Source organism: Abrus precatorius, unplaced genomic scaffold (genome assembly GCF_003935025.1).
Source record: "Abrus precatorius isolate BTA unplaced genomic scaffold, Abrus_2018 Scaffold10, whole genome shotgun sequence".
In the NCBI taxonomy this organism is placed as follows: Eukaryota; Viridiplantae; Streptophyta; class Magnoliopsida; order Fabales; family Fabaceae; genus Abrus; species Abrus precatorius.
The window spans coordinates 277,134-303,760 of NW_020874292.1; the positions used below are offsets into that span (position 1 = coordinate 277,134).

A 26,627-nucleotide genomic window follows, 5' to 3' on the forward strand; every position below is an offset into this window, starting at 1 on the left:
ATCAAAAAACATATTATTAATATTTTTCCTCACATAAATATAATTCCATTTAAAGGAACAAAAGATATGAAACTATAAGAAAATTAGTATAAATTTTTTTATTCTAATTCTATTCATTTCTAATTTTCTTATTATCTATCAATATGAAATGTTAAATAAATAAAAAAATATATTCACTTCCTTCTTTAAGAAAAAATAACAAAATTTTGTTCATTATAATAATAATAAATTTATATTAACAAAAATAATAGCTTTATAATATAATAGTACTGGCTACATTAATAATACTCATAATAATAATTTTTAATAATAGTAGTAATAATGATGATAATAATAATATAAATAATAATAAACATAAAGGTAATAATAATAGTAGTAATAGTAATTATGGTTGTGATAAATATTGTGGCGGTGATAATAACTATTAAAAGTTATATTAATCGTTGTTATAATTATTATTGTTATTATATTTTAAAATAAATAAAAAATAAATAATTTATTTTATAACTAAACTTTAAAAATTAATATTATTATTTTTGGTTTTTTAAAAAATAATATAAAATTGTTTTAAAATTATGTTAAAAACTAATTCAAATTTATTTCAATTGAATAAATTTAGTTCTTCACTTTTCACTTCTCACTACAAAGTTTTCAACATTAATGTGGTCCTTGAAAATATATTTGATTTGTTTAATTTCTTAATATCAATTTATATAAAGATATTATTATTACACTAACGGAAGTTAGTTTGAGTGACAAGCTGGTTAATATTACTTAAATAAGGTCTACTCATTTACCATATTTATGTGCACGACTTGGATCAAATTCGATTGAAACAGATGAGAAACAATATATATATATATATATATATATATATATATATATATATATATATATATATATATATATATATATATATATATATAAGTGCCTATTCATTTTTCTTCATACCTTATTAACTCTTCCTTTTAATAACAAGTACTCTACTTCTGTAATAAATAAAACAATAGTAGGATGAAATATTGCTTTTTAGTTAATAGCACATCTATAAAGAGTAAAGATATAACATTGATCTTCTCTTAACAACATCTTTTTCAAAGTCACAATCTACATAGCCAACAAGACTACTACCAATTCTATTAGAACCATAAATTAGACAAATATTACTAGTACATTTCTCTTTATGTACTAAAAAATGTGTTACCATCAAGTTTAAAATGTGTTGTCAAGAGAGTACTCATTAACTTAGAAATCTCTATTTGAAAAAATTGTTAGAATTTTTTAATATATTTCTTCTAAGATACATAAAGTAGACTTGCACTCATATCTCTTTACTTTTTCATGCTCAAAATCATTTTGACTACATCCAAGTCTTTCATCTTAAACTCACTACTCAACACTACTTTGAGATTATTAATTTCAACCATGCTCCATGTCATCTATGTATAGCAATAAATAAATATTTGAATTATCTGATAACTTCTTAATGTAGACATAATTATAAAATTGATTGTGAGAAATCATAAAACCTTTTATACTACTGCCTCAGGCTCTGTCTTAAAATGTATAAGGATTTTTTTTAGCAGACAGACATAGTTTTTCCTTCCAGCCTCAAGGAACTCATTAGGTTGTGAAATATAAATATGCTCATTTAGATTTTCATACAAGAAAGTAGTTTTCACATCAAGCTACTCCAACTCCAAATTTAAAGTACTCTTCTTAGTTAAGAAAATCCAAATAGTTTTATGCTTTACCATTAGTAAGAACACTTCATGGTAGTCAATCCCCTTTTTATGAAAAAAAAAAAAACCCTTTATCATAAGTATTGCCTTGAATCTAGATGGTTTTAGAAAATTAGAAATGAATCTTTTTAAAAATTGCATTGAAGCTTAATTCTTAGTATCCACATATATCCATGGTGACAAAGTGAAGTATAAAAATATTTCAATGAATTCTTTAAAAATTTTACTATCCTTTATATACCTTGTTGGTGAAACACAAAATACAATGTCTCAATTATAAATTATAGATGAGTGTTTATAATATTATTTGATTTTAATCAATTAACACGACTAAATTTATTAGTAATTCAAAATAAACTCTTAAGTACTTAACTTTTTTATTCAATTTGATTGAAGTTTGATTGAATGTGTTAAACTTGCTTATTTCTAGTGATGCTTACTATTTTTTTTAAAGTTTATAAGTAATGATTTTTTTCTTTTATTTATTAAATAATTTTTATATTATATAAACAATTAAGATATAATAAAGATATTTTTAATTAAACTAATTTTTTAATTATTATAAGAAAATGGTTTAAATTCAATTTTGGTTGGGAAACTTGCCTTTTTATTTGGTCTCCTTAATTGGAAAAGGATTTTCAAAATAATCCCTACTGTTAATGTTAGAATAACAATGTTATCTCAATTTAAAATTTTTTTATTTTAATCCTTATATATAACATTTTTATTTTAGTTCTCATACACAAAAATATCTAAATAAATTACAAGATTCAAAATAAAAATATATATGTTATGCATATGGATTAATTAAAAGATTATTTGAAGATAAAACTTATATACAATGCTTCGAATACTCTTAGTATTCTTCTCTAATTAAAATTAAAGATTTGTCTCTAAAATTAATATAATCTTTTTGCATTATTTTTGTGATTAATTTTTTTATTTTTAATAAAGACCAATATTTAAAGGACTCTATCTAAGTTTTGTTTATAAAACATGTAATTCACTGTAACTGTACTTAGAATAGTTGTAGTTAGAAGTAAAAGCAAATTTAATTATAAATATTAACCTATAAAATGAAAATAAAATTAAAAAAGACACTATCACTACTTTCTCATATATAAAAAAAAGAATTCTGTTTTGTAATGTTTAATAGTCAATAAAAGTAAAATATATTTTATTTGAATCTCAAACACCATCTTTTTGTAAGAATCTTGATAAACTTGTTAAACTACAGTAATATTGTTTAAAATCATTAAATAATATTTTATAGTTTATCATAAATCATTGCAACATTTTTAACTTATGTTTAACGGTAAAATTATTTTTACCTTAATATACAATTTTTATTTTGACTTCTTTATATAATATCTATATATATATATATATATATATTATTTTTATAGTTGATTTTATATAAGGTTTAAACTAAATATTTTACATAAAATGGTTTTTATTTTATTTTATCTATCTAAATATGTTCATAATTTTTTTGTTGCTTTTCTATCGATATATACAACATATTTTTTTATTTGTTTTTTATTTCTCATTATTATTCTCTATTTATTTTTTTTCCTTCTTCTGTTACATCTTCCTTTTGAATAAAGTGTAAGTTGCGGACCCTAACTCGACCTGACCCGCTTTGGTTCCCAAGTTGACAAATTCGCGAACAGCAATCCTCAAATCTCAGTTCCGACGTTCGTCCCTCTTGAAAACCAAACTGACAAATTTTGAAGTTTGTTCTCTGCAATCCCATTCTTCCGACGTAAGTAGCCACTGATTCCTGTGATAAGGTTGTCTTTTATAGCTAGGTATTGATCCTCTTAGAAGAAGATGCATAGTTGATAAATTGATAAGCTTTTACATAAATGTTTTTTTCTTTTTTTCTCTAAAATAACCTTATTGTTAATTTGGTCAACAAATAACAAAATGGGTATTTTAGATAAAAATAAATTAAAGATGTGTGACATAGACGCTCTCCTGTGAACAGGGTTTCATTTGTCTTGTGAAGTGCCTCTTGTGTTGTTTAGTTACCTCCGAAACTGAAATCTTGTTGTGTAGTTACCTCCGAAACTGAAATCTTGTTGTGGCTGGTATAAAATGTTCCGCTGTACGAAGAGACTTTGTACCAAGAGACTTCTTAACCTCACATGCGCTCTTTCCACTGAGGCGGGTGCCCAAAAGATTGAACGCATTGCAAATGAGCTTCTTGACCTCAACACGTTTGAAAGGCACGATTTTACTGTCCTCTGGAGGCTGAAGATGGGTCTCCACCGCTACGGTGCTCCGGTCGCCGGAAACTCTCCAATTGCTGTAGGGTCCCCGGCGGCCGATGTTGAAGCCGTGGTTGAGAAAACAACATTTGATTTGAAGTTGGAGAAGTATGATGCTGCTGCCAAGATCAAGATCATAAAGGAAGTGAGGGTTTTTACTGATTTGGGATTGAAGGAAGCCAAGGACTTGGTGGAAAAGGTTCCTTGTGTTTTGAAGAAGGGGATCACCAAGGAGGAGGCTAATCCCATCATTGAAAAGCTTAAGGGGCTGGGTGCTGCTGTTGTATTGGAGTGAATTACTATTTCTTGGTTTTTGCTTTAGAGTTTTCTGTTAGTTGTAGAATCATTCAAGGACATAACAAGGAGGTGAAGACTGAACCTGTTAAAGCTTTAATATAAAAGCTTTAACAGAAGGACATAACACAGTGGAGTGTATTAAAAACTCTGATGCTGGATGACCCTGTAATCGTTGCTTTTGAAAATGCTAATTTATGCTTTTTGTGGCTGTTTGGGTTTTATTGAGTTTGAGATTCTCGGTTTATATATGTACAGTTCACTGTCAATACTTTAATCATATGATATATCTGATATTCTTAATTTTATTTTTCTTTTTAAATTATTGATATGAATTTGAACTGAAAAGGTAGAATTTGTGCTTTGAGATTAGTGAAGGTGGGGACTAACTGTGCTGGTGTCATGGGTTTTTTAAGGTTTTTAGTTCTTGTTTGATGTATATTTAATGTAGAAAAAAATTACTGTATCATTTTGGACTTGTGCTAGCACTTAATGTAAATGTCATATATCACTCTTTGGTTTCTTGTTACAGATCATTGAAGCATAAGCACTATTAGTAATTAGTACACTCCTAAATCATTGATTATGTCTAAGAAGGTAATAAGTCTAATATGATGATCTAAGATATAACTTAAGATTCATAGGATGCAGCCATTGTCTTTTTGAAAAAGATGATAAAGATCAGATTATAGCATCAAGCGTTTATGTTTTATTCTCTTTGTTTTCAATTTAACAACTTTTCCAGATCAGCATTACCATAAAAACGGAAAAGGAATTTTTGAAGATGATTAAAGCAACTGGGCATTGGAAATTAATATAAATTGTTGTGTTATAGTCATAAATTCTTATTGATAAGATTTGGGAATGTCTTGTTTTCTCATGTTGTATTTGTAGTAGTAGCTTAAGTTTCTTTTCTTGTTTACAAAAACAAAAAGAATTAGTGGAGGGAAAAATGATTTTTTGGACAACATTCTGGTTCACAAGTTGGCTGATATATTTGTTGCTCGTTTTTAGATAAGTTTTAAACTATGTTGGATTCAGTTGATCCTAAAGTAAGGCTTTCAAAAGCAACTGTTTGTTGGCGTCAATTTACAGCCCTGTAACAGAGTTACTGATGGTTAATATGGGTCCAGGACTCTATCATCTGCCTCAAATTCTACTTCGGTCCGTCTATGCCAACAGTCAATGTGTGTAGCTGAGAAAATTACACAAAAGGTTGAAGGACCATTGTCAAAATCTCTAAAATGATTTCTTTTGTTTTAGTCGCAGCAGGTCAGCTTTCTTGCTCCAACTTTATATGTCCAATATGAATGGAAAGCTATAAGCCTATGCCGATAAAGAGTTTAATCTTTTCAATTTACATTTTTCAAGCTATCATTTTTCAATGACTATCCTGAAACCTAGGAAGTCTGTTTGAGCAATATGCAAACAAATGTTCCCTTTCATATTCATATGTAGCTTGTGTTAGTAATAGTATTTAGATGATATAGGCTAGCACCTAGTCAATTAAGAAGCAACCCTTGCAACATTTGGCAGTGCAAATTGTAGGAATGATGAGGAGGAGGACAGCCTAGCAACCCTCGACATAATTTATGCAAATTGTAGGAATTATAGACATAATATATGGAAATATGACCTAGTTTCTTGCTCGGTATAACAGTTCACAGGTTTATCTAGAGCTTCTTGTTAATCAACCTTGGGAGAAGGCCAATGTAGAGATTGAACTAGACATAAGAGTTGCACAGAAGCAATTGGACAGTGATTACTGTGGTTTAGTGAAGGTCAAGCAATGGATAATTGAATATCTGGAGTTTTGCTAGGTTGCCAAATACCCCGTTCCTATGTCGATATTTTCTAATGTGTGAATTTTCATTTTTACTAATTTCAGACTAAGCAATTGGACAGTGATTACTGTGGTTTAGTGAAGGTCAAGCAATGGATAATTGAATATCTGGAGTTTTGCTAGGTTGCCAAATACCCCGTTGCTATGTCGATGTTATCTAATGTGTGAATTTTCATTTTTACTAATTTCAGACTAAGTGTACATCACCACTTAAACCAGATGCATGGGGATCCTGTGTTGTGCTTTGTTGGACCAGTAGGTGTCCGAAAACATTGCTTTACATCTTATATTCGTGCTACTTTAGATAAAATTTCTTTTCAATGCATGAGTTAGTTAGAAGGGGCATTATAAGAGTGAGAGATGAGGTGTGTGGGGGACTAGGGAAATAGTACGATTGTTACATTCTGTTAGAGGGGGGCAGAATTCCAGTATCTATTGGGATTTCTGTAGGAGCCGTAGGGTTTGACTATGTGTATGCACCTTTTTCTTATTGGTATTCAATAATACTTACATTTCAGTTTCCATTACATTAGATAACATATGTTGGAAGCATGCATAGGTTGCTTATAGATGGACTAAAGATTAAAATGCACTTAAAATTTTGAACATCACTTGTCATAGTGTATGATTTATATGTCATTTGCAAATAAATACATGTGAGAAGTTATTGATAATTTTAGATTTTTTTATACATCGAATGCCTCCATTTTCTTGTTTGCTTTTTTGCCATTTGGTTGTCCTAGTCAATGAGACTAGAGCCGAGTCAACATTAAGAGGCGTGGTGACTTAATATAAGAATCTTAATAATTGTGCTTCACCGATTTCTCATTTGAAATAAATAAGTGTTACAGCATGAAAAGAAAGATTAAGAAACAAAATCAGTGTTGTCATACATGTGTTTGTTTCAATAGAAGATAACATGATGGACACACCACTTTCATAAATGAGTTTTTTCAAAAATCAGAATCAGACATGCTTACAGATTGGAGAGCCCTTTTGATCTATTGTTTTTCTCTATTCTATTATTTTTTTGCTTCGTGTGTATCTTTGTTTCAGAGATATACTAGGGAAAATGGTGTGCGAAATTTGGAAAGGAAGCCAACTGCTGTCGCTCATGCTACTGCAGTAAGAGTTATAGAGCATGAACAAGTGGCTCCATTAAACAAAGGGACTGTTGGAGCGAACGACGGGGCTAAAACACCGATGAAGTGATATTAACATGATTCAAACACATTCAGGATTGCTTTTCCATTTGTTGTTGACAAAAATACTCATAAAAAAGTGTTTGGGGGTAACTTATGTGCAATACTATGTTATAATTCATTTATACAGTACAACATTTCTATTATTACGTCCTTTTTTTAAGACAATTAATAACGTCAATAAATGCTGCCAATTGTAATTTGTATAGGCCTGTAAGTGCCTAAATTGTGGCTGGATAGGAAGACTTCTTTTTGGAAGGCTTTATCTTGAGAACTTCATCTTGGCTAAGAATGCTCCTTCATTACATTTAGAACTATCGTATGTAATAATGAGGACACACATAAGAGAAGAATATAACTAAATTAGACCAAAGTATTCAATTCAAATATATTGATTTATGAAGGTAGAAGTACAAGTGACACATTTGAGCAACATTCTGTTTGACACATTCACGTCTTGCTTCCAACTCTATCATTTCTTAACTAAAAATATTGTCAACTAATATTGCAATAGTAACTTGATAACAAAATCGCAAATAAAGAAAAGTGGTTATACTATGACAAATAGTACTACAGAAGAAGTTAAGGTGGGGAATCCAACTTCTGCAGTCAATTGATCAGAACTGAATTCACTTCAAAGAATCAAAATATAATGATTTCTCAACATGATTTAAAAAAAGGAAAAAGAATAATATAACCTTGATTGAGTTTAAATTAAAAAGGTCTCTAGGTTTGGTAACCTTCCTTTACATATGTTTGTGTGATTATACATTAAATTCACACAATTCAAAGTCAACAAGGTACTATCTTCAAAACTCTTCATAGCAAAATAAGTTTTGTTTATGTTACATAAGCTGACAAGGGTAGTTTTTGAGTCATGGTTGCAATCCAAATATTATGTAAGAAGCAAATTGATAAACAATAGATAACATTCAAAGAAGCATCTATAGATTTGTCTTTATATAACTATTGTAATAACAAAAAGATATAATATATAAAATGCATTTCAATTTATCTCTGGAGTTGAAGTCCCTCTTCGCTGTTCATTCAGCCAACATATCTATTCAACTAAAATAATTAAACAGTAATTATCCATTTATAATGGGAAAATAGGATAATGAATCATGACTTTTTTTTTTTTAATATTCTCAACATCTGAAACAAAATGTAATAATTTAGTAGTAAAATGATAGATACTGTAAAATATATGCTTGGAATAGAGGTAGATCCTCCTCTCCCTTAAATATCACCCATCTTTATTCTTTCACTAGTAAACCAAAACAAAATCGCAAAATGAGACAGATTCATGAAAAATAAACTACAATAATAATAAAAAAATACAGAAAAAAGAAAGAGTAACAACTGGAGTTAAATTTCAAATTCATACTCACAGTAAAATTAGATTTTCATTTATTATAAATAAAATCAGAAATAATAATTTGAAAGCAGTCAAGACCCAAAGCCTTATAGGAGTCAATATTTATAACTAATAAATTTAATAAAAAAAATTACATGTTTTACTTATAATATTAAATAGTCAAATTAATATTTTACTTATTAAATAAATAAATATGTTTGTTTATATGAATAAGAAATTTTGCTTCAGAGGTCCACTAATTTTTTTAAATTTTTTTTATAAGTAAAATTTTTTCTTTCTTTTATTTATTAAATAAATTTTATATAATATAAAAAATAAAAATAGAAAAATTTAATTAAACTATTTTTTATTTAATATAAAAAATGGTTTAAATTCAATTTTAGTTGCTATAAGAACCTGTTTTTTTTATTTGTCCTCCCTAACGAAAAAATATTTTCAAAATAGTCTCTACTATTAAAGTTCGTAAAACAATGATCTCTCATTTTAAAAAAATTATTTTGATCCTTATATATAACAGATTTTTATTTTAGTTCTTATACATAAAAATAACTAAATAAACTATAGGTATCAAAATAACAAAAAAGTTGTTATGCATATGGACTAAAATAAAAATTATATATACTAATTAAGAAATTCAAAATAAAATTCACTATGAAAATAAGTTGAAAGATGTCATAGTATATTAATTAATTTATGACATGTTACAATACATAGTGTACTAACTTTAAATAATATAGCTGTAAATTAATGTGATTATAAAAATAGTTATGAGAAATTAGTATTTAAAAGTATAGTCAAAGGTCTTTTATTGTTATACTCTTAGTACATTTGAAAGATTATTTAAAAAATTGTTTCAAGAATAAAGCTTATATACGCCTTAAATACTCTTGCTGTTTTTCTTTAATTAAAATTAAAGATTTATCTCTGGAATTAGTACCATCTTTTTATATTATTTTTACTATTAAAGTAAATTTTTAATTTTAATTAGAGACCAACATTTAAAAAGCTCTATCGAAATTTTATTTATAAAACAGGTAATTCACCATAATAGAAATTTAATTATAAATTTTAACATGTAAATGAAACAAAATTAAAAAAAAATTATCATTACTTTCTCAAATGAAAAAAATTGACTTTAACATTTAAAAATCAGTTTACATTCTTTCTTATAATATTTAATAATGAATATAAGCAAAATATATTTTACTTGAATCTCAAATACCGTCTTCTCCTAATAATTTTTATAAACATGTTAAGCTACAAAATATTTTTTTTTAAATTATTAAATCATCATGAATTATTGCAACATTTTTAATTTATATTTGATGATAAAATTACTTTTATCTTAATATATATTTTTTATTTTTGTTTTGACTTCTTTGTAAAATACATTTTTTTATTTTTATAGTTAATTTCTTTTTCGTATAAGGACTAAAATTAAATTGCATTATATACAAGGATTACGTAATAAAATATATTATGTATAAAGATCAAAATAAAAAAAATAAAAATAAGATAACAGTTTTCTAATAAAGTAAACATTAGACTAGTTTTAAAATATTTTTTATTTAAAAAATTATCTAAAAAAATTCTTTATGAAATTTTAAAGAAGTAACATATAAAAAATAAAACAATATTTAAACCAAATATTAAATCATCTAAACATGCACATAATTTTTAAAATTTTGTTATCGTTATATATAGCATATTTTTTTTATTTCTTATTATTATTCTCTATTTTTTTTTAATCTTTTATTACATCATTCTTTTGAATAAAGTGTAAGTTGCGGACCCTAGCCCGAGCTGGCCCGCTTTGGTTACCAAATTGACAATTTGGCGAACAGCAATCCTCACATGGCTCTGTTCCAAAGTTGCTTCTCTTCAAAAACCAATCTGACAACTTCTGTGATTTTTATAGCTACTTATTGATTCTTTCAAAAAAAGATGCATAGTTGTTAAATTAATAAGCTTTTACATAAATGTTTTTTTCTCTAAAATAATTTTACTGTTAATTTGATCAACAAATAACAAAATAAGTATTTTAGATAAACATAAATTGAAGATGGGTGACACAGACACTCTGTGAATAGGGTTTCATTTGTCTTGTGAAGTGCTTGTGTTGTATTTTAGATAAATAAGGAGGAGACTATTCCCATCATTGAAAAGCTTAAGGAGAAGAAAATGCACTTCTAATCACCATGACATACCATTTAAAGAATTTTTTAAAATTTTATGACACCCAAAATGGGGTTTAATACTAAGTTAAAACCTAGTTCATTTTTCTAGCCTAAGAAAATGTGTATGTGCAGCATGGCCTTCCAAAACATTAAATCCCTCTGAAACAGCAGCCTATCATCAATTCCCCTGCCATTACCTATGAAATCAAACCATTATAGGGAAAAAAAACAAACAACTAATGATTCTTGTTTCAATCCAAGTGTGAAGCAAATAGTAATAGTTAGATGGCAAGTATTCAATTCAAACAAAAATAAGAGCCAACTAGCAGTGACACGTTCATATCATGCAGCCTTTAATCCAAATGACTAAATTAAGATAAAAACAAAAAAAGAAGAAAATGTCTGTTCAATGTGACATATCATTTAAAGAATTTTTTAAAATTTTATTACACTCAAATGGGTTTATTACTAAGTTAAAACCTAGTCCATCTTTCTAGCCTTGAAAGGAAATAAGAAACTTGAAGATGCAATACTTCATAGCAAAGGACACCCCTGCATATCTTTTGATGGATCAATTACACCTATTATTCCAATGGTCCAAGAAAAAATGTTGAGATGTTAGTAGAACCAAACCAATCAAGATGAAATGAAAAATCAAGTCAGAGCATGTTTTAAAAATAGTTTTCTCTTTTAAAAACAATCTCATTTGTACATTGGAAATGAGACTGCATGTAATTGTGACATAGTTAATGATGTTCTTAGTCTATCAACTTACGTTTGTTATTTTCCTGGCAACTATACGGTTCAGTCAACTAAAGATCATATTCAACTACACAACCAAAATATTATTGTCACTTATTCAAATTTATTTCAATTGAACAAGTTTCATTTTTTTAATTTTACAGTTAAGATAAGAACAATTTCTCTCTTGCGATGCATTCGAAAAGATATATTCTAGAACTTTGACATGGGAACAAAGAATAAAACAAAGGACATGGCTTCTATTGCTTTGGGGATTGAAAAATTGAAAAGCAGAACATTATATCAATGTTAAGGCATTAAAATGTTGTCATAAAACGAATAGATTAAGATAAAGTTAGCGTAATTAAATTCAAATTAAACTGATCGATTAGTTCATATTATTAACTATTTTTATTTGGAAACTAGTGTGACTGGAGTTAATTTGTGTAACTGGTTTATATCTTAAATAAAAAGTTCTAAATTTTAGACAAGAAGGAGGACTCGGATCTTTGTCTTTGACACAAAATCTGTGTAATGAAAATTTAATATTATGCCCCTTTCTCTCTCTGTATATATATATAATTTCTTTAATTTAACTAGTTGAACCAATTATCCATCAATTATTGTTATTGCTTTTATTTATATTCTTTGAAAAGTGAGATTTTTACAGTAAAATTATAAAAAAAAGAAAAAAAATCCAAATAGACCTAAAGTCTGTACATGAAATTTGGCCACCCAGAAAATCGAATTCTGAATTGGTTTTTTTTTTTTGTTTTTAAATTTTATTTTATATTTTTATATAATATAATAAATTTTATTATTTAAATTTTATATTTTGCTAAAATAAATATTTATAATATGTTATTCTAATAAATATTTATAAATAAGTTGTTAATTATATATAATAAAATAATTTTTATTATTTGAATTATGTTTATATTTTTACATTATTTAAAAATGAATAAAATAAAAATAATATTAATATTAAATATTTATTAAAATTTATTTGACATATTTAAGATAATAAATAATATTTTTACAAAAAAATAATAATTATATTTTTAAAAAATAATTAAAATAATTAAATAATAATTAAATTATTTTAGATAATTTTTAAAAACTAATTAAAATATTTAAATAATAAGTATATAATTTTAGATAATAATGTTAATGCTTAAACTATTTATACTTAAAGAATAATAATTATATTTTTTAAAATTAAATAAATATATTAAATATTATTCTGTTCATTTATTTATTTAAATATATAATTTTGAATTAATATTTTTAAATATTAGTATAATAAAATGATATTTTGAATAAAAATTTTATTTTAATTAAATTAGTTTTTTTTAAAATAACATTATTTAATATTATAATTTTTAATACTTTAAATCCTAAAACTTTACTATTATAATTTTTAATAAATTTTATTTGAGCATAAAAAAATTATTTTAAAAAGTAAATAAAATATTAAATTATAAGTTAATTATTTATACTTGAAACAAATATTCTGAAATTAATATTTTTATATTACTAAGGTAGCATTCATGAAGACAAAATACATTAATAAAGATGATAACAAATTCATAACAACATTAATAATTAACTATCTCTGTAATGGTAGCCAGTTCTACAACGAGAGCGATGTCTGTGACGTGGTGAGTTTCGTCGTTGTGGTTGTTGTTCTAAGATTTCAGGATGAACTTATGGAGGATTTAGATCATCATGAAGGTCTAGTCGTTAGAATGCATTTGATGAATTACTAGGTTCATTAGCAAAATCCGGTTGGTAAAGAGACTGTATGTAAGTTTATGCTGAAGATGGAGTTATAAAATCAACTTCAAATAAGTTTGTAAAAAAATCCTTCGATGTTGTTGCAAACAAATGTCTTGTGTTAATTATGTTTGCTTCTGGCGTAATATTTGAAGAAATTGATGCAGTCTCGTAGTATGACGGTGTGGAAGTCGTACCGATTTCAAATGTGTTGGTAGTCCCTAGTTGTTGATCGCTCCTCCTTGGATCTTGTAGTAATGGTAGCACATATAGGAAAGAGATGGAATTAACAATGTACTATTCTATGTATTCTTGTGTGTGACACAATTGGTCTTGCATTGGATGATCTGTTATTGTCTGCTCACGTCTGTTGTTCCATATCTCGATCTATTGAGCATGTCTTGTAACCCAATTTTCATCCTATTTTCCTTTCATGTCAATTTTGTGGAGGTCATTCAAATTATTCGATGGAGAATGGACTTATTAGAAGAGACGAAACTGTAATTTGACTCTATCTATTTGGTGTCATTCAACAATTACAAAAAAAAGGATGACGGTACATGAAGTCCACAGTTGGACATCTTTATATGCTTTCGTGGATATTGATGTTTGCAAGTCTTGATATGGCGCCCATAAAAATTAAAAATAAATTTAACTTTGTTACTTAAAATGATGTGTAAACGATAAGAAAATAAATATAAAGAGTTACCTGATTAACTTGAATGTGATCAAACATTGATCTGTACCCCACAACATCATTGTAAGGTTTATTTCAAAAATTTAGTACTCTACTCCCGCTCTATCTGCACACGAGAGGGTATGTTGGTGGATTACTAAAAATTGGTGCAATATATGACATGCGATACTAGGCCCAGGACATTAACAGTGATGAGCAACCACCCATTATTTTGTTACCAACTTCTGTGGCTCTGCATATTTCCCTGTACAACATAGCTAAATAAGCAGAACCCCAATTATATCGTCTTGTTCTTCTAAGATTAGTTAATAAAGCTAAATACATAACATGTATTTTGTTGTCTGTTTTGTCAGGTATCGAAACACCTCCAATTAAACATAGTATATAAGCTTTACAATGGGCATGAACTTATTCTTTAGATGGTTCTTTTGGTAATGACAACATGTTGTTTCTCAGCCACTTCAGTTTTAGCATAGAGCCAATAAGTGACTCTCCCTTGACTGACACGATACCGAGATATGTGTCACACATTTCCTCTCAGTCAAACATTGTTAGACCAATGATTGGTAAACCATCAACTCTTAGCCTGAGTTGAAGTGCAATATCCTCTAGGGTTATGATGCACTCCCCTGTTAGAAAATGGAATGTGTGAGTTTTAAGTCTTCACCTCTCGACCAAAGCTGTTATCAACGCGTGATCCACCTTAAGATGCCTTAGCTTTGCTACCCCAGCAAAATCAAATTGTTCAAGTATAGGAACAATTAGAGGACTAGATTCTAGCATTGAATGACAGAAAAGATGAAATCATGTTTTAAGTTTCCTGCAGAATAAATTAGTAACATTATATGTAGAATATTGATTTACATATTCAGTTAATAATGATAATGTGTAAAACTTACCGTTTTTCCAATGAAAGCAGATCTGTGTTCGTTTTGTTTCTAAAACAACATTTTTAGTAATGAGAGCAAAGACAGAGAGAAACGAAGAACAAAGATTGATGCAAGTTTGAATTAAAACATGTGGCCTCGGATGAACATATTTATAGATAAACTTTGGTACGAGAGTACCCTTGGAATCTTGAGAAGTCACTATCTCTTGGTCTACGTGATTGAAAAGTCACTATCTCTTGATCTACATGAATAGAAAGGTCACCATCACTTGTAAAACGTGGCGAAACATTGAATGACTGAGAATCCAATGTTACCATTATAAATGGCCATATTCGTGTTCATTTTATTCATTTAACCTTCTATGTTTGTTTCTTGTTCTTGTGAACCTTCTCTTTCTTCAATCTATATTATTGTTCACTTTGATGGTGTCATTAACTAATGTCCTAATGAAGGAGTCACGTTCACCTCATCATCAACCAAATTGGTACATCTAAAGAGAAGAGTGACTCTACAAAGGTTTAAGAAAGTCATTCACACAAAACTCAATCGAGACGAAAATGAAAGAGTGACAACCATAAATTTTCGCTACCCAATTAGACTTAGCCGGGAAGTTAGCAACTACACATATATTGAGTTGAACGATGATGAAGACATCGAGGCACTCTTCAACATCCACGATTTAAATCAACTTCAATCAGGTGTAGAATTATATGTTACATTTGCTACAAAAGTAACCCAGCCACCATAACTTTCACCTTCACCTTACCAAACTTATGAAACCATAAATTCATCTTTTCCAACATATTATATGAATTCCGACCTTCAGTCTTACACACAACTTTTAACTGGTCCATTCATGGATCTTAATGAAATACCCTCCCAACCATTTGAGCAAACCTACCCTCTCAGCCTCTTGAAAAAACCCTCATTGAAGAACATGCTGTTGTGGGTCTCCCAATCGAAGTATTTGATCCTTTTAGCAAGGAAGAAGATGAAATCTTATCTCAACAACAGGATGATGAAAAAGACTCCCTTCCACTTCCAAATATTCCACCATCATAACCATTACCATTATACAACCCACCTCCACATTTTTTAAACTTTTCCAGTCAAATACAAGAACATGACTCTGAGTTTGGCCATGTTCTTGATCGTAAAATGGTAGTGTATTCGCCTGAAACACTATTTGTTGGCCAGCGCTTCCTAACAAAAGAACAAGTGCATGACACCATATATAGATTTCATATTGTCAATAATTGTACTTACAAAGTAAAGATGTCAAGCACAACTAGGCTTGTTGTGGAATGCGTTCACAATGATTGTGCCTAGAGATGTCACGCTATATTGCGCACAAAAGAGCAACACTAAAAAATAATAAAGCTTGAAGGGTGCCACACATGTGCTTCCCCACTCATTTCACAGGATTATAACAAGTTGGGATCACAAATGGTTTCTCAAATCATTCATGAAATTATTAAGACTAATCCATCTACACCCATGCAACCATTTTAGCTCACATAAAGTCCACAATGGATTACACAATCATCTATAGAAAGGGATAGTTGGGAAAACAACATGCCATTGAAAATATCTTCAGAAATTGGGAAATATCATACCATATTTTACCTAGACAGTTGCTTGCAATGCAACTGTATGTTTCGGACTTCATTTGAAAATTGAGTACACAACCGGCATACAAGGGTGGCTTGCTTGACGAGGGGAATGTGTTATTCAAGAGGTTGTTTTGGACCTTCAAGCCATGCATTGATGGTTTTGCCTTCTACAAACCAATTGTTCAAGTGGATAGAATATTTTTGTATGGCAAATATAAAGGGACTTTATTAGTGGCAGTTGCACAAGACAGCCGCAACAACATAATTTCTATTGCCTTTGCTGTGGTTAAAGATGAAACTAGCGATGCATATATATATATATATATATATATATATATATATATATATTTTAAAATCTTGTATGAAACCTTGCAAGAGGGGTTGTACCTCATTTCGAATTGTCACGAGGCTATAAGAAGTGCATATTCCAGAAATGGAAGTGATTGGATAGAAAACAATTCTGTCCATGTCTATTGCATTAGACACAGACACATTGCACAAAATTTCATGCGACGATTCAAAAATGTTGCACTAAAGAAAGATGTTGTGAATATGGGTAATTTTAATTTTTTACGTACTCTAGATTATCATTAATATTTTATACAATTGTTTAGCTAGTTATATTAATTTAATTTGTAATCTTGTTTTCAGCATATGGGATGACTGAACCGAGATTCTTTTACTATTACAACACAGTAAAAGATAATAATCCTGAAGCTGCACAATGATTGGACAACATCCCAAGGAAAAGATGGACACTGGCATGGAACAATGGATGACACTGAGGACACATAACAACAAACCTAGTGGAGTCAATCAATTCTGTCTTGAAGAAAACTAGAAACCTACCAATTTGCTCCATGGTCATGGAAACATACACCTGTTGCAATAAGTTCTTCATTGACAGAAGCAGGGAAGTAGATGCAATGATTAATGCTGGACATATGTACTCGAAGGTTGCAACTAAAGCAATTCAAGATGCATAGTCAAAGGCGAATACTTATAGAGTCATCACCTTTAACAGAACAAGTACTGGATTTTTAGTCAAAAAAGCATAACATTCGACAGAAATTTAACCCGTAGGAAGATTTACAGTATAATTAGATGAAATGTGGTGTGATTGTGACAAGTTTCAAAAAGTTCACATCCCATGCTCGCATGTATTTGCTTCATGGTTACATACATATCACAACTTTGTCATCTACATATATCATGTGTATACCTTACAACAAGTTTTTAAGGTATACGAAGGTCAGTTTGCAGAACTCAAACACGAAGACTATTGACCAACTTACAGGGGCCCAACTTTGTGTCCAAATCCAAAACTTCAAAGGGTCGACCCAATTCCAATAAAATAAGAATAGATATGAACATTAGAGAACAACAAAGTCGGGTAAAAAATTGTTCTTATTGTCACATTCCTGGTCATACAAGAAAGACATATCCAAACATCGCTCAAGTTTCTAGTTCTCCATTGATTTATGTTGTTTTTATTATTTTAAAATTTTCTTAATGTCATTTTTAATTTTATGAATATCATTGCAACTTTTAAATTTTTAGTATTTGTAATTTATATTAAATCTATAATTATATATATAATATATCTATATAATATTATTTAATTATGTTTATTAATATTAATAACATATTTTTTAAATAAATAATTATGTATAAATTTTAATAAAGATTAATATCTCAAAATAAATAAATAAACTGGTTATTATTTAATATTTTTATTTATTTTATAAATATATAGAATTAAATAAATTATTATTATAATTTTTATTTTATACAAATTTAAAATTAAATAAATTATTATTGTAATTTTTATTTTTTTAAAATATAATATTAAATAACAAAAAATATAATTTCAAAATATAATATTAATATTATTTTAAAAAAATCAAAATTATATTAAATAATATAATAATAAAAACAAAAATATTCTTTATTATCTTAAATATGTCAAATAAATTTTAATAAACATTTAAAATTAATATTATTATTATTTTCATTCATTTTTAAATAATATAAAAATATAAACATAATTAAAATAATAAAACTTATTTTATTATATATAACTACTAAAATATTTATTAGAAAAACATATTATAAATATTTATTTTAACAAAATATAAATATATAAATATAATTTAAATAATAATATTTATTTTATTATATAAAAACATAAAATAAAATTTAAAAATGAAAAAAAAAGCCAACTCAGTTTCCTAAGAACCAAATTCTGAATGGCCAAATTTCATTTATAGGATTTGGATCTATTTAGATAATTAAATAGACCCTAAGTCTATTTGAGTATTTTTTTAATATAAATTTACTGTAAAAATCTCTTAAAAAATATATGTCACTACTTTAATAGCTTTAAATAAGTTGAATACATGTATTAATAATCTATAATGACATCTCATTCTTTAACACTCAAAGTAGTTTTTTCTCTTTTACATGTCAAAATATTTCATTTGTAAAAAAAAGTTTAACAGTAATAAATTTGAGTCCAAAAACTCTAATAACTTCTAGACAAATGTTAAAGAATAAAAGTAAAAATTTAATTAAACTTTTCTAAATATATTGTTATTCATTAATTTCTTAACTTTTTTTCCTTAAGATTCTAATTTTCAAACGATTAATTTAAAGTAAAAATGTAAGATTGAGCAGAGGTTGTGGGTGGAAGAGAAAAAGAAAGGAAAAAGTAAAATGGATGAAAAGCTTAGTTATTGACTATTGGAGACTTGCAAAGATCTGTCGCAATCATGTTGGGTAAGCACCGCAAAGCAATCCATTGAACTTGACCGCCATATTAATAATATTATTATTACATTTAATGTAAGCAACTTGTTCTGTCCCTTTTTCTTCCTCTCTGTCATGTTATGTTCTTCGCTCGCTCGCTTTTCCGTCATCCATGTAAGTTTCATAGATCACTGTAACTATTTTTCTCTCTTTTATGTCTAAATTTTATACGCTCCTTCTCCTCCCGAATTCCCTATTAGGCTAAAGCAGAATCGATTCTGATGCGTTGCTTTTGCGGTGCTTACCCAAAATTGTATTTGAATTGCCTTTTTGCATATAAGCTTTAACTCTCTTGAGGACGGGTAATGAAGAGACCTAAGAGTGAGGCGGTTGATTGAATCTGAATTGTTTTGTAAGGCAGGTAGCATACTAGCTTAGCTGTTCAATATTGAAAATGATTTATCTTTTCCCTTACATTCATTATGGGATACCATTTTCTTCATGACTTTTCCAGTGCTCTACTCATGATTTGTTACCAGGGATTTTATATTGTTGATAATTGGTTGTTATGCATAGGAATTAGACAATTGTTGCATTTTGATTCACTTTGGAATCTTATTTTCTCATATTCCCATTCATCTTTCATCCCAAAAAAGAAAGAGAGAACTGAGCTTTGATAGTCAAGAGAATGGTGACAAAACTGTTGGGGTTTTAAAATCCTAGTAAAGATTTATACGAATAAAAGTGGTAGGATTAAAGCATGAATAATGCCTAGGCCTATCTACATTGTGCTGAAATTTGACTTTTCATTAGAATAATCAGGGAAGCAAAATTTGAACTCTAAATCACTTAGTCATAGAGGCTTTTATACCATGTCATCAACCAACTGTCTCAAAAGCATAAGTCATTATTTGGTTAAGACATATGCATGGTTTTTGAAATTGCAGCTCTAACTTATATTGCACTTTGCTGCCTTCATTTAATATGGATGGCAAATGTTTGGTTCATCTTTATAGTTTATGACTCTATGGTATGAACCAATCTTATGTTTATTTGATTTTTCTCTTTTATCTGGGTTTAGAAACATATATCAGGGGGAATTGAATGACAGAATGCTCTGATATTAATATTCACTTGATAGTTGGTTTCATCCTAGTATTGTTGCTTTTTTTTTTCCATTCCATTCCCTTCTATCTGATGCTTACATTTTCCATCTTTTAATGCAGTTATGTGAAAAAGGAAGATTCGGCTGAGGTGGTTCAATCACTATGGAATCCTGCAACTGTATTGACCCACAATTGCCTGCTGATGACTTATTGATGAAATACCAATATATCTCAGATTTCTTCATTGCTCTTGCTTATTTCTCAATCCCTTTGGAGCTTATCTACTTTGTTAAGAAATCAGCAGTATTTCCATATAGATGGGTCCTTGTTCAGTTTGGTGCTTTCATAGTTCTATGCGGAGCAACACATCTAATTAATTTATGGACCTTTAGAATTCATTCAAGGACTGTGGCCGCTGTGATGACCACTGCTAAGGTTTTAACTGCTGTGGTTTCATGTGCAACTGCCCTTATGCTTGTACATATTATTCCTGATTTATTAAGTGTTAAAACTAGGGAATTATTTTTGAAGAACAAGGCTGCAGAGCTTGATCGAGAAATGGGCTTGATTCGCACACAGGAGGAAACTGGTCGACATGTTAGGATGTTGACTCATGAGATTAGAAGCACTCTTGATAGACACACAATACTGAAAACAACTCTTGTTGAATTGGGTAGAACTTTGGCACTTGAGGAATGTGCCTTATGGATGCCAACACGATCTGGGTTAGAGCTTCAACTCTCTTATACATTGCGACAGCAGAACCCAGTTGGATACACAGTACCCATTCATCTTCCTGTGATCAATCAAGTATTTAGTATCAACCGGGCAGTAAAAATTTCCCCAAATTGTCCAGTTGCTAGATTACGACCTTATGCTGGAAAATACATGCCTGGGGCAGTAGTAGCTGTTCGGGTTCCTCTATTACATCTTTCTAATTTCCAAATATATGATTGGCCGGAAGTTTCAACGAGAAGTTATGCTTTGATGGTTTTGATGCTACCATCAGATAGCGCTAGACAGTGGCATGTACATGAGTTAGAACTGGTTGAGGTAGTTGCTGATCAGGTTAGCAATTTTCCTTTTTATTCAGTTGCCTTTCTAGCACATTTCTTTTCCACGTCATGTGTCATTATATATATATATATATGGGTTAGGATCCATTGATACTAGAAGACTTACACTAAATTCCAACAGTACAAATTAATAATCTAACGTTACTTGTTGGTTAACTAAAATAATAAAGTACAAGTGCGTAAAAAGAGATAACTTTTTAACCGTTAGATTATTGATTTGTACGATTGGGATTTGGTGTAAGTCTAAGATTTACACCTGGTGTCAATGCATCCCATCCTTATATATATATATATATATTACCTGGATATATTTGTCATTCATTGCTTTTTATTTAAGTTTCTCTATCAAAGTGATTTTTATATTTTTATGTTGTTATTTCTAGTTGATGAGCTTAAGTCCTATAATAGATTATATTCATGCATAATTCTCTTAAATTCAATGTGTTAGGTTTCTGTATTTTATAAAGGATTAAACTCTTCCTTTTGTGCAAACATAAAGTGACTTTGGACACATTTATTAAAATTGAATTTTTCTCTTTCTGTTTAGTTTAAACAACATATAGTTTTGTAAATTAACTTCCTACGGTTTGTTTTCTAATTTATGTGAATTTGAGCCATTTTCCATAATGGATATGTATGGTAAGTTAATATTTTAACTCTTTTTCTTTTACCCTTGCCTTGTACAGTTTGTTTTTTAAAAGCTAACCAACTTTCCCAAAATCTTACGCTGTTAGGTGAAGACTCTCGAATGATTTTTATATTATATATCTAACAGATTCTGATAGAAACTGGGTATCTTACTAAGAAGAATTAGGGGTGAGCAACAATTACAACTTACAAGGATAGAACACTGCAGTTCTTTGAGGGACTGCTCCCAAGCCAAAGGCCTTTTCTCACAATTGACAAGCTCCCTCCACCTCAATCACCTCTACTTATTTATAGGCAGCATGCCAAATTTACTAAATCGAGCTAACTAACACATTATAACTAACTACTAATGGGTACCTAACATGTTGTTTGTAACTACTAATATAGGTTATCTAATTATATTCATGTACCAGATCCCACTTAATGGGAAAAGGCTTGGAGGTTGTTGTTGAATTGAGTGGTGTACAATGACATATTGAAACATTTGTCATCTGAAATATGATGTGAACCATTTGTTTTTGTACTGCATTAGTCTATCAATAACTTATTACAGTTGTCCCCTGCACCAGGTAGCAGTTGCTCTTTCACATGCTGCAATCTTAGAAGAGTCAATGAGGGCAAGGGATCAGCTCATGGAGCAGAATGTTGCACTTGATCTAGCAAGAAGAGAAGCAGAAACTGCAATTCGTGCTCGCAATGACTTTTTGGCTGTTATGAACCATGAGATGAGAACTCCCATGCATGCAGTTATTGCACTCTCTTCATTATTACAGGAAACAGAGCTGACAGCTGAGCAACGTCTGATGGTGGAGACAATATTGAAAAGCAGCAATTTGTTGGCTACTCTCATCAATGATGTTTTGGATCTTTCACGGCTTGAAGATGGCAGTCTTCAACTTGAAGCAGCCACGTTTAATCTTCATTCTTTGTTCAGAGAGGTGAACTTCTCATGCTAAATCCTGCGATTCAATTATATTGGTCTAACTTGTATCTGATGATCATGAGTTTCTTAAAAACTTGATGTTAGATCTGTTTCTCTGATTGCAGGTCCTTAACTTGATTAAGCCTGTTGCCTCTGTTAAAAAGTTGTCACTTACTTTACAGTTAGCTTCAGATTTGCCAGTGTATGCCATTGGTGATGAAAAACGTCTCATGCAAACTATTCTAAATGTTGTTGGTAATGCTGTGAAGTTCTCAAAAGAAGGTAGCATTTCCATCACTGCTTTTGTTGCAAAGCTTGAATCCTTCAGAGATGCTCGAAATCCTGACTTTCTTCCAGTGCCAAGTGATAGTCACTTTTATTTGCGAGTACAGGTTTGTTTCTTTAAGCTTAATTGTCAATCTTCTGTCATGGGATATTGTATCCTCTGTTATCTTGCATCATGATGGAGTACAATTTTTACACATTATAGGTAAAAGATTCAGGATTAGGATTTAATCCACAAGATATCCCAAAGTTATTCACTAAGTTTGCACAAAGCCAATCATTAACAACAAAAAATCCGCCTGGAAGTGGACTTGGCCTTGCAATTTGTCGGAGGTACTATACTCTTGTATATTTACTGCCTTAAACTAGGATGTGAAGCATATTAATATATTTGCTATTTCTTAGAACCTTTCTTGCAAAATTGGAATCAAGCTCTCTTTAGAATTCCTATTTGAGATTTTTCTGTTGATTATGTACTGTTCTTTTAAATTGTGAACAGGTTTGTTAATCTCATGGAAGGACATATATGGATTGAAAGTGAAGGTATTGGTAAAGGATGCACAGCCACTTTTATTGTGAAACTTGGTATCCCAGACCGATCAAATGAATTTAAGCTACCTTTTGTGCCTAAAGTCCCAGGAAATCATGGTTCTACAAACTTTGCTGGGCTCAAGGTTCTTGTCATGGATGATAATGGGTCAGTGTCATAGCTTTATTTTTGTTCCTTCAGTTCTGAAATATGTTACTATGTCATTTACTTAAGTAAAACCATTAGAATTTTGGGATTTCATAGAAAAGTAAACTTAAGTTGATTACTTATGTTAGTTCCCAACTTCTTGGGTAGCAAATGTTCTTGAAGGCATGATGCTGCCAAATGCTGACATTCCTTGTGTCTAATCCAAAATAAATAATTCTTTCATCAAAGTTTATGTTATTAAATTTATAATTTCCTAGCTCAAAATGTGTAGGTTCAGGACTTTAGAGCATCATATCCATTAGGAATCAAAAGAAATTAACACTGAATTTTATTGAAATACCAGTTCAAACAACTATTACAATGAAGGAAAAAAAAAAAAAAACTTTCCAGAGCAGAATGCTCATCAGATAAACCCAGTTTCTCTGCCCCTAATCCACAAATTCTTATTTTCTGTAACTGACCTCTTCACATCCTACTCCACTAATAGCTAACTATGCCAACTCAGCTTCCAGACCCTTCTTTCCGTTCTTCCTTCTCTAGTAAACCTCCCAAATTTTGGCCCTCACTCCAATCAATATCAGTTCTAGCAAAGCTTAATTTGTAGATTACATAAATTTGCAGCAAAAACTTTTCTGATAACTTTCATTTTTATTCAATCTTATTTTAAAAAATAATTTTCTAATTTGGCTTAGTTTTGTTCAAGTCTCACATTGACTATAGATATAATTAAATAAGAGCTTATAAAGGTTAAAACAATCCTCATCTTACGATCTAGCTTTTGTGTTAAGTCTCTAGCTTTTGGTGTTAAGTTAGACTTAAGTGCAAAATTCACATGGAATTAGAGCTTATTGTGGATCTGATATTTAGGCCACCCTTGATTGAAAAAAAAACTTGGTACCATGGATTTTTCAGTGCAATTAACTTGTAGGACTGATTACATAAATTAACATTGCACTGGAAAAGCCATGAAGCCGCCATGCCCCCTTAAGCTACATGTAGGCTTGGTATATATAGGCAAGTATCTCTTATAATGATTGGATCAATCTTTCCCTCTTGAGGGTTTGAGTTAAATCCAATTCGTTCTCAATTCACTCTCCCTGAAATTTCAATATCTTTAGAAATACATGAATAATTTTATATCTAAGGATTTATATGTACAATGTCACCCACTTTATTGCCAAAAAAGAATATACGCTCCAGGTTTGAGCTCTTCATCTACTTATTCACCTTCTACTTGCTATCTGAGGAGCTCAAAAATCAGAATTAGTGGCTGAAATTGCTGTGTGCATATGTGGGAAAAAGGAAACAAAACAAGTAATTGAAATTTATTGATTTGTTTGATTGTCTCGTAGCTGATGTTGAAACTTGTAATGCAGGGTTAGCAAGACAGTAACAAAGGGACTTCTTATGCATTTAGGATGTGATGTCACAACTGCAAGCTCGAGTGAAGAATGCCTGCGTGTTGCTTCTCCAGAACACAAAGTGGTCTTCATGGATGTTTGTACAGGGTTAGATGGCTATGAACTAGCAGTACGCTTACATGAGAAGTTTACGAAACATCACGATAGACCACTGATAGTTGCTCTTACCGGAAACACCAAAAAGGTGACCAAAGAGAACTGTATGAGGGTTGGTATGAATGGCCTTATATTGAAACCTGTTTCTGTTGACAAAATGAGGGGTGTTTTATCAGAACTATTGGAGCGCCGAGTTCTGTTTGAAACTGTTTGACCTGCCAGATTTGGCTTCGTATTATGAAATATATTTTTCTGTTGTACATAGCTAAATCAAATTTGGAGAAACACAGTCTTCTGAAGCAACGAGGCAATTGACATTGTTTATCATCCTTTTTGCTGTTACGAAACCTCAGCAAAAGGAACAATAGTTGAGTCTGCATTAAATTTTTTTTGTGAAGAAAAAGGTTCATTTGTTTAATATTCTGCATGTTTATAGCATTTCAGACTTTCGATGTTTTGCAGTGGCGGTTAAATTGCATTATTCTGTCCTATATTGTTTTGATTAATTAACTTAATATTATTTTTAGTAAGACCAGGAGGAGGTGCTTTCATACCCAAATGGTGTAGTATTGGTTTACCGTCAACTTGGGTCTGGTGACATAGTGATCCTACAAGGCTTAGTTAGGTTTAATTTCAATAGATTGCAATTGCAAGGACAACCAATGCTGGTTCAACGAACACCTTCAAATTTCAGGGACATGGAATCGACCATTGGTGTGTGGAAATCCCCGATTTCTATAAATATTTGACAAAATATGCCTGCATTTGCTTTTAACATATTCACGACCAAAATAAATATAGAATCTTAAAAAATATACTTCTTTTTTAAATTATTTTTTTATAATTTTTATTTGTCAGAATTACATGTAAAGCTAACATTTTCTGAATACTGTTTGTTAACATCATTTAACGATTTTTATGTGACTAAAATTTGCTTTCAATTTTCCATAAATGCAAGAAACACTTATTGTGCTAATTCCTAACTAATCTTTTTCATTAATA

At 29.6% G+C, this 26,627-nt stretch overlaps 2 protein-coding genes across 4 annotated transcripts; both read left to right on the forward strand.

Moving 5' to 3' along the window:
• Positions 1-3,340: 3,340 nt before the first annotated feature.
• Positions 3,341-4,513, forward strand: LOC113853064 (50S ribosomal protein L7/L12-like). The gene has a single exon (XM_027483511.1). The coding sequence runs from the start codon at positions 3,843-3,845 to the stop codon at positions 4,308-4,310; it is 468 nt and encodes a 155-aa protein (XP_027339312.1). The 5' UTR covers positions 3,341-3,842; the 3' UTR covers positions 4,311-4,513.
• A 14,959-nt stretch (positions 4,514-19,472) lies between these two features.
• LOC113871713 (ethylene receptor) lies at positions 19,473-26,175 on the forward strand. 3 transcript variants are annotated; one of them, XM_027508814.1, is made up of 8 exons: positions 19,473-19,548; positions 19,716-19,795; positions 20,601-21,548; positions 22,774-23,142; positions 23,252-23,518; positions 23,617-23,744; positions 23,911-24,108; positions 25,485-26,132. In XM_027508814.1, exons 3-8 carry the CDS (start codon positions 20,643-20,645, stop codon positions 25,837-25,839), a joined length of 2,223 nt encoding a protein of 740 aa, XP_027364615.1. In that variant the 5' UTR covers positions 19,473-19,548; positions 19,716-19,795; positions 20,601-20,642; the 3' UTR covers positions 25,840-26,132. The 3 variants fall into 3 exon arrangements, with proteins under 3 accessions (XP_027364615.1, XP_027364628.1, XP_027364621.1); XM_027508820.1 differs by having other exon boundaries at positions 19,483-19,548; positions 19,716-19,791; positions 25,485-26,076; XM_027508827.1 differs by lacking the exon at positions 19,716-19,795 and having other exon boundaries at positions 25,485-26,175.
• Positions 26,176-26,627: the final 452 nt, after the last annotated feature.